We start from the raw sequence: 17,572 nt of genomic DNA on the forward strand, positions 1-17,572 counted from the left end.
CCAAAATATCAATATCCTCAAAATGATACTAAATTGGAATCAATCTGTTGTACTTTTGGCTGCCATTGTTACCCTGGTAATCTGAGAAGTGAAGCATTTCGGCCAAGGAATTTAAACCACTTTCGTTTGTAAAAGACATCATTGACTGAAATGTTTTCACTTTACCTCACTTCACTACTTCACTACTACAAACTTGCCCTATTCCCAGCATTAAAAATACAGACATATAACACATAAATATGTATTTTAAATAAAAAGTGGATTTTTCTAATTTGATACGTTTTAATTCAAGACAGATTGAACCTTTGTCTCAAATGGTTCAAAGTGGGTTGTGTCCTTTAAAGAGTGATTCTGACCTGGCTTTGTGTTGCACCTGCTGCTCAAACAGGATATTTTACTTACCTCTTTTAAATTATTCAGCAATCTCTTCCTGTTCTGCACATTTAAAATATCCAGCTAATTAAAAATGCAAAGTAATCTGTGTTACAGTAACTTTACACATTCACAGTTTAGTGTTAAATCAGAGGCACAGTCTCACTTTGGCAGTCAGCCAACATGTTTCACAGATAATCTGACCCTAACAGAATGTGTTCACTCATTCTTTGCCCTGTAACCTGCACTCAACGACAGCAGCTCCCAGGTGAGATCAATAAAGCGAGATTGGCTTGATGACACAGCAAGTTTGCCCTCTCTCTGTTAGTAGTCCTAGTAGGTTATTTATGCCAAACCAATATGATTTGTAGGTTGCTGTTTGATGCTGTGTGGCTGTATGGCTCAACATGGCTCAGCTAGTCATTTTTATTTTCATGCTCATGATACCCGCTGTTTCAGGAAGACACTTTTTTAGTGAAAAGCCAAGTTGCTACCAGCCAGTGCCCAGGAAACACAACTTTGGGGTGAAGTGAGTTGACTGTCAGATCCACTTTATTTCTATAGCTTTTTGTGTTTTATCTTCTGTTATTCTATTTATCACAAGGTTGCTGGTCAAACTGATGGGTAAAATTGGAACCAATTTTTTTTGTATTCAGCTTGAGTGGAGTCTAATTGAATTAAAAAATTAAGTGCCAAAGGGACTTCTCTGTATCTCAAGGCTATTTTTGCACGTCTTACACTAGCAACTTTTTGGATGTTTGTACTGACAAGGACAATCCAATTTCTATGCTGCTGTGAATAGATACATTTTTTTTTACTCATTCCTAGGCTAAAGTGGATTTTTAACCATTCAAGACAAAATAATGGGATTTTTTTCACTCTAACACTTCCCAGGTTCTAATAATTTTAGGGTTACAATGGTCAGAAACTGAGGTTTGCCAGCCTCGAAGTCTGCCACTGTCTGAGTTTGAGATTTGGTCAGTGTCAGCATTCTGTAACTTCATGTCTTGTCATTTCCAACTTGATTTAATGTCCTTGATTCAGTAGTTAGCTGGGATTCATTTTAACATGCATATTTGACCAAATTCCTCAGCCACTACGCATTTGTAATGAGTCTTGTCAGAGCACTGTGCTGTTATCTGACTGTGATTTTTTTTTTTCTCCCCTCTCTGTTACTTTCCTGAAGTGTTTGATGTGTGTTTAGAAACTGACAGGGTGTCACTGGGAACCTGGTGCCCTTAAATCTCTCTCTAAAATGACACAGAGCTACTGTCTCTCCCAGAACTGCAGTTCGTCCTCATGAACTCCTGAACCTCGCTCAGCTGCCAAAGTCCTGGGACTGGAGGAACATAAATGGCATCAACTATGCCAGTGTAACTCGTAACCAGCACATCCCTCAGTATTGTGGCTCTTGCTGGGCTCATGGCAGCACCAGTGCAATGGCAGGTAAGTTTTTTTCCTCTGTTTCAGGTTATGTTAAAGGGTTCGATTCACTTTCTTGCCTTTGGTTTCCAGTCATGAGGGTAGTTTGATTTAACTTTATTTTTAGACTTGAGATATCCATCTGACATTTCTGCTGCCTCCCCAATACATACAGCTGAATAGAATTTAATCTGTGCTGACACAACTCTCAGTTCATCAGAAAAATCTCTAACCAGAAACTGAATCTGTTACTCTGGGTAATCCAGAATATGCTGTCAACTGTTTGGGGCCTGTTTCTTTCATTGAGTAATTGCTCATCGCAAGGTGCCTAAATTGTCAGACTATTGTTTTTGGAAAAGACATCATGATTCACTTTCACGATAAGACCATAATGATATGATTTTGGAGTGTCACTTGGGTGAATCATTTTTTTTTTAAGGTTAATAGTGGTTTTTAATTTTGTGGTATTCATTTTTTTTTTTTAACCAACTCCATCATGTGTTGATTGTATTCTGAATTTGCAGAGCAACCATTTGGACCGAGGCATTGCAGAGGGGGAGAAACCTGACCATTTTCTCAAAAACAAAATGCTAATTAGATCTTGTGACAAAATAACAGATGGGATTCTCAGTCATATCAAATCACTTGGGCTGAGATTTTCCAAAACAAATATTGCATTTGTGTGAAACTTTACTCTGCCTTGTGTAGACCGTATTAACATCAAGAGGAAAGGAGTGTGGCCATCTGCTCATCTGTCCGTCCAACATGTGATTGACTGTGCTGAGTGTGGCACCTGTAAAGGAGGGGACCATGGAGGGGTGTGGGCCTATGCCTACAAACATGGCATCCCTGATGAGACCTGCAACAACTACCAGGCAATTGACCAGAGTAAGAACTCAAACAGCAGTGTACTCTGTGTCATGATGCATCCATGCATGAGGTTTTTTTTGTTGTTTTTCTCTCCAGAATGCAAACCATTCAATGCATGTGGGACTTGCACAACTTTTGGGAAGTGCAACAATGTGCAGAACTACACTCTGTGGAAGGTTGCTGACTTTGGAGCCATTAGTGGAAGGGATAACATGATGGCAGAAATCTACACTCGAGGACCAATCAGGTTTTTAAAACTGAAAAAATCTTAATGGTTTTTGGAGGGATTTGTTTGACTGCTGCATTTTTGAAATGTTTCAAATTTCCTACAGTATTGAGTCTGAGGCTGGCTAATCGCTTCAAATTTTCTACCAGCAATTGCCACAAATACCAAATCACTCTCCTCTGTTCACCTTATTTCAACTGAATCCTTTTTCCCCTCAGCTGTGGAATCATGGCCACAGAGAAACTTGATGCATACACGGGGGGTCTGTACTTCGAGCATGTCGAGACTCCTGTCATCAACCACATTGTGTCGGTGGTGGGCTGGGGAGTAGAAAATGGCACTGAGTACTGGATTGTGCGTAACTCCTGGGGAGAGCCATGGGTGAGTCATCGCCTAGTAACTTAACAGCCTGAGTTCTGGATGGTTCGGCAGCTATTCAAACTTGGCATTTAAAATTGGATGTTAGAATGAAATGCAGTTGGTGCACTTATTTATTTATAATCCAAGTGACCCTGAGATTTTTCTCTCTCTAGGGTGAGAAGGGCTGGTTCAGGATTGTGACAAGCACTTACAAAGGAGGAAGTGGAAGCAAGTACAACCTTGCTTTGGAGGAAGACTGCATGTATGGAGATGTTATTGTACCCTCAACCTACCAATAGTCATAGTTGGATTTGTTCAAGCCAGTGAAATACATTGGTTTGTGCAAAATTCAACTTTTGACTTGTGAATTTGTTCTGTCTGACTCTGAACTGGCAGAAACTAAAATACAGACCATTATCAATTAGCTCATTGTTCTCTGGTAAAATAAAGCTGGAATGCAAAAGACTCTGCATTGTATGCAGCTGAGTATCATCTTGTAATTGAAGCTACAACAAAGTCATCTTTCATGGTAAAAGAGCTCTTTTAAAGAAGTAGCTGACTCAAATAAAAAGGTCATCCCCTTATCCTCAAAGTATAATGGTCTGCTTTATTTATTTTTTAGATGCCCATTCATGCAGCCTTTTAATAGCATTCTGACCAAAGGATCCATAGCATTTTGTATTTATTACTCGTATAGAAAGTACTAGAAAATTTGTCTCTCCATGATTCAAAAGATGCTCCCTCTTTAAAGGTCAAAATTTTCATATTGCAACTTACTAGTGTCTTTTAACAATTCACCCCCCTCCCTCCCAAACACTGACTTCTATCAAACCCCACACTCAGTTTTTGAAGTAGGTCTTATATCAAATTTCAAGAGCCCAAGCTGAGATAACCCTGATGACAGTTATGTATTCTAACTTTGAGCTCCCTTTAGAGCCACAACGACATACAACTGCTTTTTACAAGCTAAGTGCTCCTCATGATGAGTAAACTGAAACACAAGGGTACAATCAGCGGGGGGGGGGGGGGGCCTATTGCAAAAAACAAAGTGATTTTAGGACAAAGACTGTGATGGAACAAAATGAGGCCATTCACAATGTTTGTAACAAGTGGGATGTCAGTTGAATTTTAGGGGGTGTGTGGGGGATGGGGGACTCTGACTGACTACACTTTGAGGTGAACTGTATTCCATAAGGCTTGGTACACCTGAGACCATTGCCCCACAAAACTGCATTAAGTCACTGCTCTATGCACACAAGGACAAGCACTCAGCTTCTGCTATTTGCTAAAGAGTTGTGAAATTAACTTCAGATCTCCAGAGGAAACTTGCAGAAATTTGCTCTGAAGGTGCTTTGCTACAGTGATTCTGATATTTTTCTTTCGTTTTTCTGTAGCTCTTGCAGGAAACCTTTACATGAAGCCTAATTTGCATCTGCCTCGATGTGCATGTGGATTGGTACAGCAAGGTCAATTTGTAAGAGGCTGTAAATCAAAAATTGTCAGGGCTTTAGATCTCTACACTGACAGTTATTGTTTTCTGAGACAGATATGAATGACAAACAACAACCCTCTTGTCTCTACCTTGAAACTTCAGGTCACAGGACTAAACCGAGCCAGGTCTCTTTCAAAAGCCGAATGACATTTGTTTGTTCTACATCTCTGAGTTTGATAAACAGACCCACCTCCCTCACTGACTGACATGCTTTATTAGTTTCAATTCTGTCATGCTTCGGGACTAACATTCAGTTTAATCACCAGTTATCTACAGTGGCACACACAACAGCACAATGGCATCCTCTGAGTTTATATGCAATTATAAAGAGCCCATTTTCTTGCTGTTCAGCTGGGGAACAAAAGAAAACTGAACACTTAGATATTTGGTTCAGGGGACGCGACAATAATAAAAATGCATAAACACAAGCTGCAGTGCTTTGCTGCTGATATGGAAATGCTCCCCATTAACTGCAGTTTCCATTCAGCATCTCTGGGGAGAACAAAGGATAATCAAACCTTATGCAGCACTGTTAACTTCAAGCCTCCAAACCAAGGCAAACCTTAAGCCTATAAAGCTGTGGCGTGTCCGAGTGGAGGCCCACTGCGAAAACAAATATTAAACATAATTTGGTTGCTCAATATTATGCGATCAAGCCCCCACCCTTGAGCAATCTTTCACGTGAAATCAAATTTGCGCTCTGATTAAATTTCCTGCATGTTTTCTCATTTGCATAATCACAAACAGAGCTCTAATGGCTGTGAATGAAAACACATGGTAATCTTTGGGTCTGAGGCTCAAAAAACAGAATAGCAGTCAAAAAAATGTGGTGTGATAAAGAAATGGTATTGGAAAAAAATGCAGGTTGCAAATGCACATGAGCCATTTTCATACTGAGTGATTCAGCATTCATCTTCATTACTGCAACTGATACGGCAAAATGGATTTTTCAGCAATTCCTGCAAACCCATTATGCATTGTTTCAGTGATCAATATGTTGGTCTGAAAACATGGACATAGAGGGGGTGGTTGTTTTATGAAAAGAGTATTACTGAGACCCTTTGGTGGTGCTGAGGCCTGGATTATCAGCTTAAATAGAGTTGGAGGGGAATATCCACTTGTAAAGTATCATTGAGCAAGGCATTGTAATGATTTATCCATGGCAGCTGCCTCTAGCAGCAGTGTAGGAATATTCAGAAAGCTTCCCTGAGTGTGTGCTTTGTGTAATCCTTCCCCTTGCGTTCACTTTTTCAGGGCCACTGCTGAAACTTGCCTCCCGAAATAAGCAATAGAGAACCAAGGATAACCAGACAGCCACAGAACACATTCTGCTATTTCACAGAAATATGTGTTCCCTGATTTAGCCCGAGAGGTTACAGACACTAAATCTGATGTTAATGATTCAGAACATGCCCAAATAATACATTTAAATTATTACTAGCACTACGAACAGATGCAATAAGGGTAGAATGTATTTCACAATATCATCAATCATTCATTTATTGTGTCAAATATGAATTGAACAGACTTTTCACTCCATATGTGACGAATCTCACTGTGTTTGTCAAAGTACAGGGAGTGGATCACAGCACAGAATGTGTTGATAACTATAATCATCATGTATGAAGCATCAGTGGAAGATTAGCTGCACGGGATAGTATAAATCACCCATTATTGTGCCCCTAACTTCAGCAAAAGGCTCATCTGAGCTGATTTGCATTGCATAATACATCTAAAGCACAAAACAGCAAAATTTAGATGTAAGTCTCATATCGCTAATGAGCCCATGCAGGAAATATGATTTGATCATTAAAAATAAAGTGTCTTCCCCAGCCAGCCACCACTTTTCATGATGATCTGTGTTTTTCTCCCTGACAAGCAAAAAACACTTACACAACAATCACTTAGTCAGTGTGATCCCTAAATCGATTTACAGCCATAGCCACCCCGCTGATGTTATGCATCATTCCTCTGCTAATCTCACTTCCTCGTCCAATATACACATGCAACCTCGAGGCGGCCACAGAATTAGCTTTAGTTAATGGACGAGTATTAATCCCTCTTAGTCACAACAAAATTAAGGAATAATGTGGCCATGAATATTTCAGTTACACTGCAGCAACACAGGAATCTGCTCGCACAATCTGCCTTGGCTTGCAAAAAAAGAATTGGCGATTACATACATTATTAATGCTTCATCATAAAATTCATATTCTGCACCAAGCTGAATGGAGGCTCCAGAGTGAAAATCCAATGAGCAGTCAATACTATTTCAAACTAACTTGCTGAACACACGGAACAGAGAGAAATGGCCTCTAAAACATCAGAGCTCATTGAACCATGCTTTTGTTCTGCTTTTATCACTCTGTCTCTCCTAAGGTAGTGCATTCTTATTAGATCCCTTAAAAATAGATGCGAACCTTCCAAGTCAGTGAGTTCGCACAGCCTCCCCCTGGAAGTTTTAATTAGAACACCAGTCACTCGTGTTATCGTTGTTTCAAGAGGGCTGCTTCCACATTCCTGAGCTGCCTACTTCATCACAGGATCAGAGGCCTGCAATGAGTGGACTGTTTAGAACTGCTGCCTCATATTCCCTCTGGATTGTACCTCAAAAAAAAAATCAAAATATGGATCTCTTGTATTACAGATGGAGAGCCGGTGTGCTGTGATATAATTGATAGGACTGCAGAGGCATCCTAAATTTATAGACACATAACAGGTACTTCATAATGAAAACAAATGGTGCAAGACATTCTGGGCAGCAGATTATACATTCCAGTCTACGTGCAATGAGCTTGAAATAGACAAGAAGAGCCCTAACACTCCTCATACAAAAAGGCTTGTGGGTGCTGAAAAACACCTTCTCAAAACCATACTGGCAGGTCTAAGGCTGTTGTTGGTGGTGCTATTGATCAGGAGTGGATTTAAGCTGCAACTCATTGTTTTCAAATGAAACTAAAGCTAAAGACAGCTTGATCAAAGTAACATACAATACAAGACCTTAATGTATCTGTGATGTAGATATCACATGTTGGCAGTGTGTTCTGCTGAGCAGAATAATGGGGACACTTGCTGCAGTCTTCTCTAACTTTATACTGTATATTAATCAGGTTCTGAGTTCTAATTTCATCAACCAGTTTTTACAGGTTGGTTACATGGTTCTCTCTCCAAATAGTCACTGCTGTGAAATCAGAATGTACTAATGTCATTTGGCAAGATGAACATCTCCACTGACTTTCATCTTGCAGCCAGTGGCCATCATTACTGTGGGTTTTCTTTGGCACTCTCACCATGCAAGGGAGGAAACAAGGGAGACAGGGGTCTTTTGGTTTAAATGAAGTGACCTGTAATTGCACTCTGCTGCCCCCTGTTGAAAATCTGCTCTTGATTTCATGTGCACATCATGATTATATGGATGGATGTGGTGTTTTGTCTGGATTTTATGGGGTTTTCATGCCAGGACTAACAAAATGTCATAACTGGACCTCAGTTTAATACACACTGAGATGTCATAAAAAGGTTGGGTTACTTCTATAGAGATTTACAAATCTGGACGTAAACAGACCTTTGATTCTTGATATACAATTTTGGTATATTATACTTTATTGTCTATAAACAAATCAATCTTTTCTGCAGTAAATGCAGATGGGTGATCTATATTTATGCATATTCCTATGAGGATGACTACCTGTAAATGGGGCATTGACATTTCCCAGCATTAAACCTATTTTAGCTGGAGGGATGTGTTGTCACAGAGAAAAAAAAACAGTGACAAAAACAACAAAACTATATTATAATTAACCCTCCATCATAATCTAAGTTGCTCATTTTAATTGAAAATCACCTATGTACATGAATACGTCCAGAAATGGAACCTCTTCTACATAAAGACACATGGAAACATGAGGGCTTGATCAGTGTATCTTTACATGATATGATGAATCAGCGCAGATTATTTCTCCCCGGACAGTGAGAGGATGGAACAAAGGGCCTCTGCTCTAAGTTGGCACACAAAGGGTTAAGGTGTGTGAACGCCCGAGCTGGTGTTGATGGTATTCACGCACTATGATTAACGATATTAATTCGCGAAACACGCGGAATTGTAATGTTTAGTACCAAGGGAGGAACAAAGAACCGCGCTATCCTCCTCTAACTGATTCGTACCATCGCTGAAATAATGTCAATAACTACAGTGAGGCTTTGTGCGCCAAATTATTTCTCTTCGCACTTGCCCAAATCATTAAGTATTAACAACTTTTTGTTCCTGAAAATGTCCGAATCTCTAAACGCCAGAATGATAACTGATGTCGACAGAGCTCCTGCCCACAAGAAAACAAATCTGTCTAAATGTGGCTTTGAAGAAAGGGAGCCTGCTTTCAACCTGATCAGAAACTTGGTTTTGAAGGGAGAGCGCCCCGCCCTCCTGGTCCTTATAACCAGAAAGCCTGTTTGCAGGACGCTCAAACATAACAGGAACACAGGAGACCACATCGCTGTACATGAACCATTCTTGGAGACGTACTCTGGCTACGAAGACTTTACGGATTACACTGGTTGTTTCACCTTTTAACGGCAAGCAAACGACCAGAAGTGGCCATGGATTTTCTCAACCACAACTATTTGAATGCGCGCAGCCCATATGACTATACTTTTAATTTCTGGAACGACTATCTCGGGCTGACGACGTTGGTTACGAAGAATAATAAGCTCAGCATGCCCCAAAACCCCAACTCCATCACCGAGTCTCTGAAAGCGACCCTGGGTTTGGACGATTCCCCGGCGTGTCCGTGCGTAATCGCGGGCGGCGTTGGAGAGAGCGGGCACCTGGACTGCTGCTGCCCGTCCGGGAGCCCCCCGCCGGCCTCCATCCTGGACCTGAAAGAGCGTTTCTCGATACTGAGCCCCTTCCAAAACCAGCTCGGCGTCCAGCTGCCGGAGCGGGAGGTGGGCTTTGGTGGGAGCTTCGCTGGGTTTGATCTGTTCGGCATGGAGAGGAAGATGCGCAAACCCGCTTCCAGGAGCAAGCAGGAGCCCAAAATCTGCGTCTTCTGCCGAAATAACGGAGCGCCCGAGGAGGTGTACGGCTCCCACGTCCTGAAGACCCCGGACGGCAGGGTTGTGTGCCCGATTCTGAGGGCTTATACCTGTCCCCTTTGCAGTGCCAACGGGGACAATGCCCACACGATAAAATACTGTCCACTGTCAAAAGACCAGCCATCCCAGCGACCATTAAAGGGGGGGAGGGCAGTGGGTGGTAAGAGGATGAAAATATTCTAAACAGACAAGACTATAAAGTAAATTGAATTGCACTGAACAATTTCCAGATGACTGTTTTGATTTCGGCTCTAGCCTTTATCCCAGTTTCATAAACATATTGATTTTATCTTTTTTTCTCTAAGATCTCTTATATTTTTATAGTTCCTTTATCCACATAGAATAATTTTATGCTTTATACATTGGATTTATTTTTCGTTCTAGTTTGTAGTCATTTGAGCGTGTGCATATAAATACACCTATGTATCAATAATCACAAAGTGTGAATAAATTTAAAGAAGTATTTTGGTCATGTAGGGAAACACACTGACATTGGCAAAGGGGATGAATGTCATATTTCTACCAAGTATTTTTGTACGGTGAGCTAAGCTCGCTACGATTTTCTTTCTCGTCTTAGAAAACCAAAGTTATGTTTGCCATTAAAGAAGCTCAAGAATGTGTCATTAATGAGTACTTGTGTGCGTCTGACTGGAGGAGGAACTCTTTGATCCCATCTGCCTGCCTAAAAACTCCACAACATATTTTCCAACTTGCTTGAAAAGTTGACATTCAATCTGTGAGGCAGGAAGAAAAAAAAAAGACAATGTGGCCTCTGTTTAGGGCTCATATTCTCTGGGGAACATTATAATCAGTTGTTGCTAAGCCAAACCTCTTTTCCAATCCTATGTGATGAGAAAGTTATCTGACATTACAAGCAGTCAGAAATGAGAGATACTGGCCTACATTTTTTTATGTTTACATTCCCAAATAAGGGCGACACACTGGATTTCTTTTCTCTGTCAGGTCTCTCTCTCTCTCTCTCTTTTTTTCTTTTGTTTTGATTTGCCCTGACATTGTATTCACTAGAGAGTCATGGGCAGGTCTGCTCTACAATATAAAGTGGAGTGAGCCCCATTTATCTTTCACTCCGAGTGTGGGGTGAAAAAGAGCAAATGAATGTTAATAAATAAAAAAAAAACATGTTATCCCAATATTTCTTTTCTGAAGAATCCAAAAAAAAAAAAAAAAAAGATGCAAAAATGTTGTGAATGTATGATTGAAAGTGTCACTTGCAGGACTGCACATTTCTGACAGTTTTGTTTACCAAAGGAATTCAATTGCATTGAAGAAAGAAGAGTGATTTGCTGTATTGTATATAAAGTGATGTTTATTCAGTATTTTAACATTACAAGTGACTTCAGAGGGCGCTACCTCAACAGGATTTTGTACTTACATGTAAAATGTCAACAGCAGTTTATTGATATAGTGCTGCCATTTATAATAAGGGTTTTGATAGTATTTTTGATCTTTGTATAACATAATTGTATTTTCATTTTGTTGCATTTAACATTATGGAAGTGAATTTCCAAGAAGCTATAAGCATTGCTCACCAAAAGGTGATTGTCTGTAAATAATGATTATACCCATACTTTTTAAAGTTTAGTTGTTCAATGTTACATTCTTGAGAGTGTGCAAGAGAGTGGATATTGAAAAAGGCTGACAAAATTTGCCACTTTTAACAGAGGTTTTTTGATTAAATGAATAAGAGAAAAAGAAAACACTGTTGAACTTTGTTATTTATATTTTACCACAATTTCCTGTATGCTGCTGTGCAGAATAACAACATATGAATTCACTAGAGAAATAAAAACTTATCAAATATTTGGAGCTATGTGGTCATGTTCTTCAGCTGGTTTACTCAACATTTGACTGAGTGGATATGTAAACTCTCTTTTAAACACAAAAGTTGTGTAAGCATCTCAGATTACAGTTTTAATGACTGATTTAGTGATTTGCAGATGGACTGATTACATCAAGCAGGGAAGTCGAGTAAAAACACATTTACAGTGATGGCTCTGCGCGCCCTAATTGGCCTGCTAACTGAGTGCCTCCCCGACTACTGACTGAAACACAGACTGTATGTGGATCAAGTGTAGAGCCCTCATGCATATACTGTAAATCCACAGTCAGTGAAGAAAAACTTTCCCTTTAACCTTTGCTTTTGGACAAACTCAAACCGATCTGCTGCTCTTGTATCTTAAAGATTTGTCTCTGAAGGACAAACACAGTGCCAGGGTTGTTCGAGGCTGTTTAGGGAGGTCTGCCCACACAAGAATGTCTTGGCTTATGCCTCGCCATTCAAACAGATCATGTTTGCACTGAAGTGGATTGAATAGCTGGCCCTCCCGGCCTTCTCCGCCTGCCATCTGTGGAATGGCTGCTGCAGACATATTAAGGGGCTCAGAAACAGCCAGGAAGCTTTGCTGCTGCTTCTTGTTTTTTTCGGAAAAAGTCAGAGCTGTGCACAGTCGTGCAGCTGTGAGGGCTTATAACTTACTGCAGCTTGGTTTGTTACAAATGTCCCATAAATGAGGGAAACAATAAATAGAGTCAAAACCATGATGAGTTCATGAATGGCTTTACTGTCTGCGGGTCTGTCTCACCAGCAAAACAACCTCAGACATTCATAATTGCTGCTGACGCTGCGAATACTGTACAAAAACACATCAAGGAGACTGTACATACATTAGCCTGAAGCATCTGGCTGGTGTCATCCACACCTTGCCTGTTCCTCCCTCCCTGCTCCCCCTCCTCTGTCTTCATGCATCTCTCCAGCTGAGGCTGTGGCATTAAAAATGGATGACTACTAAGTGCAACAGGGATTTATCTCTGTGAGAACAGTGGTGAAAAGGCCTGGAGGGCTAGCATTTCAGGCAAACACAGCCAGCTAACAGGTCTTATTCCCTCTACGCCACAGCTTCCATTAGCTTCTCTGCAGACAGGGCCCATATAATCTAGTTAGTTGCACCATTTATGAGATATGTATCTGTCATGATCATATAATATGTCTTAGCTGGCTGGTTTTTATGCAGTATATTGTTTGCACAACAAATCTCTCTGTAGAGCATGATGGGCAGAGCAATGCCAGACAGTTTTCAGACGAGATGTAAAGCACTCAAGTTGTACCACAAACTGTTCAGTCTTTTACAAAAACAGGAAATGAGCGATGGAAATGTTTTAATTAAAGGGCAGCGTTATCGGTCAGGTGTTGCCTCTGAGTAGTTATCGCCCAGAATGAGGCAACTGGATCCCCTCTGGCAGGTGATTAAGATTTAGCTAATGCTCTGCAGCATTAGTTAGTCTGTGCTGTTAATGTGATTTAGAGGATTCATTAATTCACACTGCTCCTCAATACAGTGCCAACATAGAATGTTTCCTGGTTAAATTGCTGTAGGTGGCTGTACAGTAAAGTGGTGGTTCTCAAGCTCTTTTGTCCATCGTACCACCACAGCTCTATCAGATGGGCTCAGGTACTCCTTCACTGTACCCTTTGATAAATGGGACGGCTTCATGGAATTGCTCTATAGTAGTTTACCACAGAGAAAACACATTGGCTGCCTTCAATCCATGGCTGCAACTGTGAATCCATTCATGATAAAGTTATCCTGGAATTGTCAGTGTTTAGGATTGGTCTTTTTTCTTCTTCTTTTTTCTTTTTTTAATAATTTGGTGTGACTGAATTTGGACATTTGAAGTAGTAGTTTTGATGCACTTTCAATTGCAACACCTGGTATCAAGGAGTTACATACTGACGCAGTCACATCAATTTTAAATCCCCTGGGTGGGTGATTGGTTATTTAACCACAATTTTTAATTTTGCAACTTGGCCAAGCCACCCTGCAATCTTTCCATGTACCTTCATTTACTGTAATGGCAGAGGTACCCTGGTTGGGAATCACTGGAATAGATTACAAGATGGCTTTTTAGTCTGTGGGTTTCTTCTCTTGACCTCAGGTGTTGAATTTTAAATTCAAAGGGTTAAAATGTTCACATTTCTCATACTATCAGCTCTGTAAAATACTGCAGTAATTCATGTCCTAGCCTTATGCTTTAGACTATATTTCCATTCTAAAATGACTAAATGAAACAGGCCTTTTCAATAACATCCCTCTTTTTCATCGACCAGTATAATAATGTTGAGTTAGCGATCTGGAGAATTCATTCATTGGTCCACAATACACTTGCAATAATGATGTACAGCCCTCTACATTGTTGCAGTACTCATAGCCTCTCTGGCTGTATGCTGCTGAAACCGACTGAGAAATGGTATCAAAAAATAATAGAAAGTCTTATAAGTTCACACACCAACCCACTTAACCTCTGTACTTATTGTGACAAAGCTAAAACTTTGAAACTTGATCTGTCTGGTTTTCAGGCAGACAAAACAAATACTGAAATGTCTCTTCTAAATGACCTAATGCACTCTCAGTGGCAACACTTGCACAGCATCCCATTTGCATAGCATCCTTCTCTCTCAGGGCTGATAATAAGTTACATATCTGCAGCGTTCCGTTATGGTCCTATCATTTCCCAGAATACACTTGTAATAAGGATGCTCCTGTTGCCTAGCAACTACTGGAGATAAAATTGGACAGCAGCTGAGCATGAAAGTCATTCCATACAGCGAGGTAAAGCGGATACCATCTTTAACCCTCACATTAGATGGCTTATTGGTATTTTGGTGGATGTACGATTTCTAAATTGGAATACCCCCCCGCCCCTCTAAAAAAAAAAAGGTTTTGGACTGATGGATTTTCAACACATTACCACCCCATGTGGTGATGAAAGGTATTACAAAAACATTGATACCTGCTCTGTGACACTTCCTATAATCAGTGTTATTCAAAGTCACTGGTGAGGAAGGAATCATAATGACGAGTATGGTGTTATTGAACTCTCTGTCAACATGGCTGCACTGACCATTCGCGGGGCTCTGCGACAACAACGCTGTCCCTCTGAGAGCAGATTACAGCTTTGATGCTGTAATTGAAATTTCACAAAGGATTTATTTGAAACCAAAACTCGTTGCTGTTTAAGTGAGGCAGACAGGTTATTAAGTTTCTTTCACAGCATGATCAGCTTATTTCTCAGTGGCTGTTTCATGGGTGCAGATGTACTGTCAGTTGAAATAATCCTCCAAGTCACTGGTGCATATCCTGGTGAGGATCTGTGCAGCAAAACCAACACTGAGTAATGTTAACATTTATTCAGTGAGTATTAGGAACATTTTAGAGTGTGTTTTCTTTAAAGGTTGTTCTGCATTTGAAACAAATGCTTCGGCTATCTGGCTTCAGTCACAGCGTGGCTCTGGGCATTTTCAGCTCATCCAATATTATTGGCATATTCTTAGTCTATCAACAAAAATAAAACAAGACAGCAGGGGACTTGTTTTCCTGTTCATATCTGTGCCTCTTGGCATTTATAAATAGTTTCTAGAATCAGGAATTCAATTTCCTCCAGACGCCGTCTTCTAAACAATAGCATCTTATGTGCCTAACAGCTTTCTGCAGACTGTGATGATGAATCTGGCTGAAAGGACACAACAAGGAAGATTAAATTATTTATTATATTTACTAATAGCTTTCTTACTTAAAAGATGCTCTTTGTTCACACTCAGTCCTTACATGGTTATGTTTCAAGCTGCAACACTGTAGCAGTGTTTTTGTGTGAAGCTTTTGCCATTCAGCTTATTTCACTGTTACATATGGCTACATGCCACTAAGCCCTCTATCAGCAGAGATAATCAAGGCTGCCTAGCATAACAGGAGATAAAACCATGTTCCCTCACCTTGTCAATAAAATAGCAGACTAAAAACAGAGATTACAGCACAATTTCACACAGTTCACAGAGGAACAATGCTATTTTCTTAGGCCTACGAAAAAGAAAGAAATATCATTTTTGTTTTTTCTATTTCAAATTCAGACCTCATAGACAGCTTAAGTGGCCTAATAGTCTTTAGCTATTTGTTCGCCATGGAGGCTCAACATTGTTACTATGCCGATTGAATGTATCCTGAACATAATATAACATGTAGTAAACAGTGGAGGTGTACTGCACTAGTTTATTATATATTTCTGTTGTTGTGTATATGCATTGTACAGAATATTTTAGCTTTGTTTATGTTCAAATGTGGCCAGGGAGAGCATGTGAATATTACATTTTTAGGCTAACTAAAAAAAATTTGTTGATGGGCAGACCGAGCAATACAAGAAATATTTCTGCCATCCATCACACCTCTAGTGTTTCATTAAATAGAAAGTAAAGATGAGGAGGGAAAATGATTTAATTAAAGGGCAGCTTTATCAGTCAGGTGTTGACTCTGAGTAGTTATCTGCAAAAATGAGGCAACTGGATCTCCTCTGGCAGGTGATAATGATGAAGCTAATGCTCTGCAGCAACAGTTAATCTTTGCAGTTAATGTGACTTGGAGGATTCATTAATTTACACAGCACCACATCATGGCTGCCACATGAAATATTCCCCAGTCCAACTGCTGTGCTTACTGTACAATTGTTTGCAAAATCAACTTTTCAGCCCTAAAGTTGTGGCTGTGGTTTTCTTTGCTGGACCTTTTAGTGACCTCAGGTATCAATTTAAAAACTTGAAGAACAAAATTGTCCCTATTCTCATACCATCAACCCACTGCATTGTCACTGTGTGCTGTCTCATGGTGTACTACTGTATATTGCTACACTAAAAAAAAATGGCCCATTTACATAGCATCCTGCTTTTTCACTGACCCATATGATAACAATGTTGAAAGCAGATAATAAGTTACAGATCTGGAGAATTCATTTATTGGTCCCATCATTTCCCAGAATACGCCGAGGATGGTCCTGTCGCCTAGCAACTCTCTGAGATAAAATTGGACAGCAGCCAAGCATGAAAGTCATTCCATAGAGCGAGGTAAAGAGGATACCATCTTCAGCTCCAACATTATGGCCTAGTGGTGATTTGGTGCAAGTATGATTTTTAAATTGGAAGAAAATCCCATCTGCACAAAATTTTGAAAAAAGTCGATCTGCCCGTAAATATTATCTAGAGACTGATAATAAAGATATAACTGCAAGGCCTGATAAGAATAGTTTGTTCCAATGTTGAAAAAAGTGTACAGGTGTAACAGATGGGTTACTTCTGTTATATAAACTGACCTGAGCACCAGGTGTGAGTTCACTTGAGTTCAACTTGAGTTCAGCGCTTTAGCTCCATCATTCCCTATTATTATTGTATGGAGTGTGGAGGAGGCCATATTAGCACCAAAAATATCTATGTATGTATGTATATTTACTTTCACTGTTAAACTGTGTAGTCTAATATTCGTCTAGATGACTGTTTATTGACTTTTTTTTTTTAATGAAATTACAGTAATAAAGTTATCATTCTAATGATCTCATTGATGTATCACATGGCTGAGATATGTGACATTGAAGCCTTTACAATCTGTTTTCAGCAGGTAATGAGTACGTAGTGTACTTAGATATGTCAGTAAGCATACTACAAATTGTTCAATATTTGAGTGTGCTGTTGACTGTTGTTGTTGTCAACAGCTGTTGATAATAGTTCTTGTTTCTTACTCTACAGTATAATGCATGAAAGGAAAGGGGGAACTACTCACAACTGCGAAAATTAACATAAATGACAGAGAATGACAGAGAGGTACAGAAAAATCTAGACAAATAAAAAAAGAAAGTAAAACATTTATCTGTATGCAAATTGAGATGCTGTTGCAGTTACA

At 39.9% G+C, this 17,572-nt stretch overlaps 2 protein-coding genes across 2 annotated transcripts; both read left to right on the top strand.

Annotated features, from left to right (window-relative positions):
• The first annotated feature begins 694 nt into the window (after positions 1–694).
• LOC108901531 (cathepsin Z) lies at positions 695–3,834 on the top strand. The gene is made up of 6 exons (XM_018703037.1): positions 695–901; positions 1,655–1,818; positions 2,503–2,682; positions 2,761–2,911; positions 3,109–3,271; positions 3,424–3,834. The coding sequence occupies exons 1-6, from the start codon at positions 780–782 to the stop codon at positions 3,547–3,549; spliced, it is 906 nt and encodes a 301-aa protein (XP_018558553.1). The 5' UTR covers positions 695–779; the 3' UTR covers positions 3,550–3,834.
• A 5,214-nt stretch (positions 3,835–9,048) lies between these two features.
• Positions 9,049–11,657, top strand: nanos1 (nanos homolog 1). Its single transcript, XM_018703039.2, has one exon. The coding sequence runs from the start codon at positions 9,339–9,341 to the stop codon at positions 10,017–10,019; it is 681 nt and encodes a 226-aa protein (XP_018558555.1). The 5' UTR covers positions 9,049–9,338; the 3' UTR covers positions 10,020–11,657.
• Positions 11,658–17,572: the final 5,915 nt, after the last annotated feature.

The sequence above is a fragment of the Lates calcarifer genome, linkage group LG8 (genome assembly GCF_001640805.2).
Source record: "Lates calcarifer isolate ASB-BC8 linkage group LG8, TLL_Latcal_v3, whole genome shotgun sequence".
Taxonomy (NCBI): Eukaryota; Metazoa; Chordata; class Actinopteri; family Centropomidae; genus Lates; species Lates calcarifer.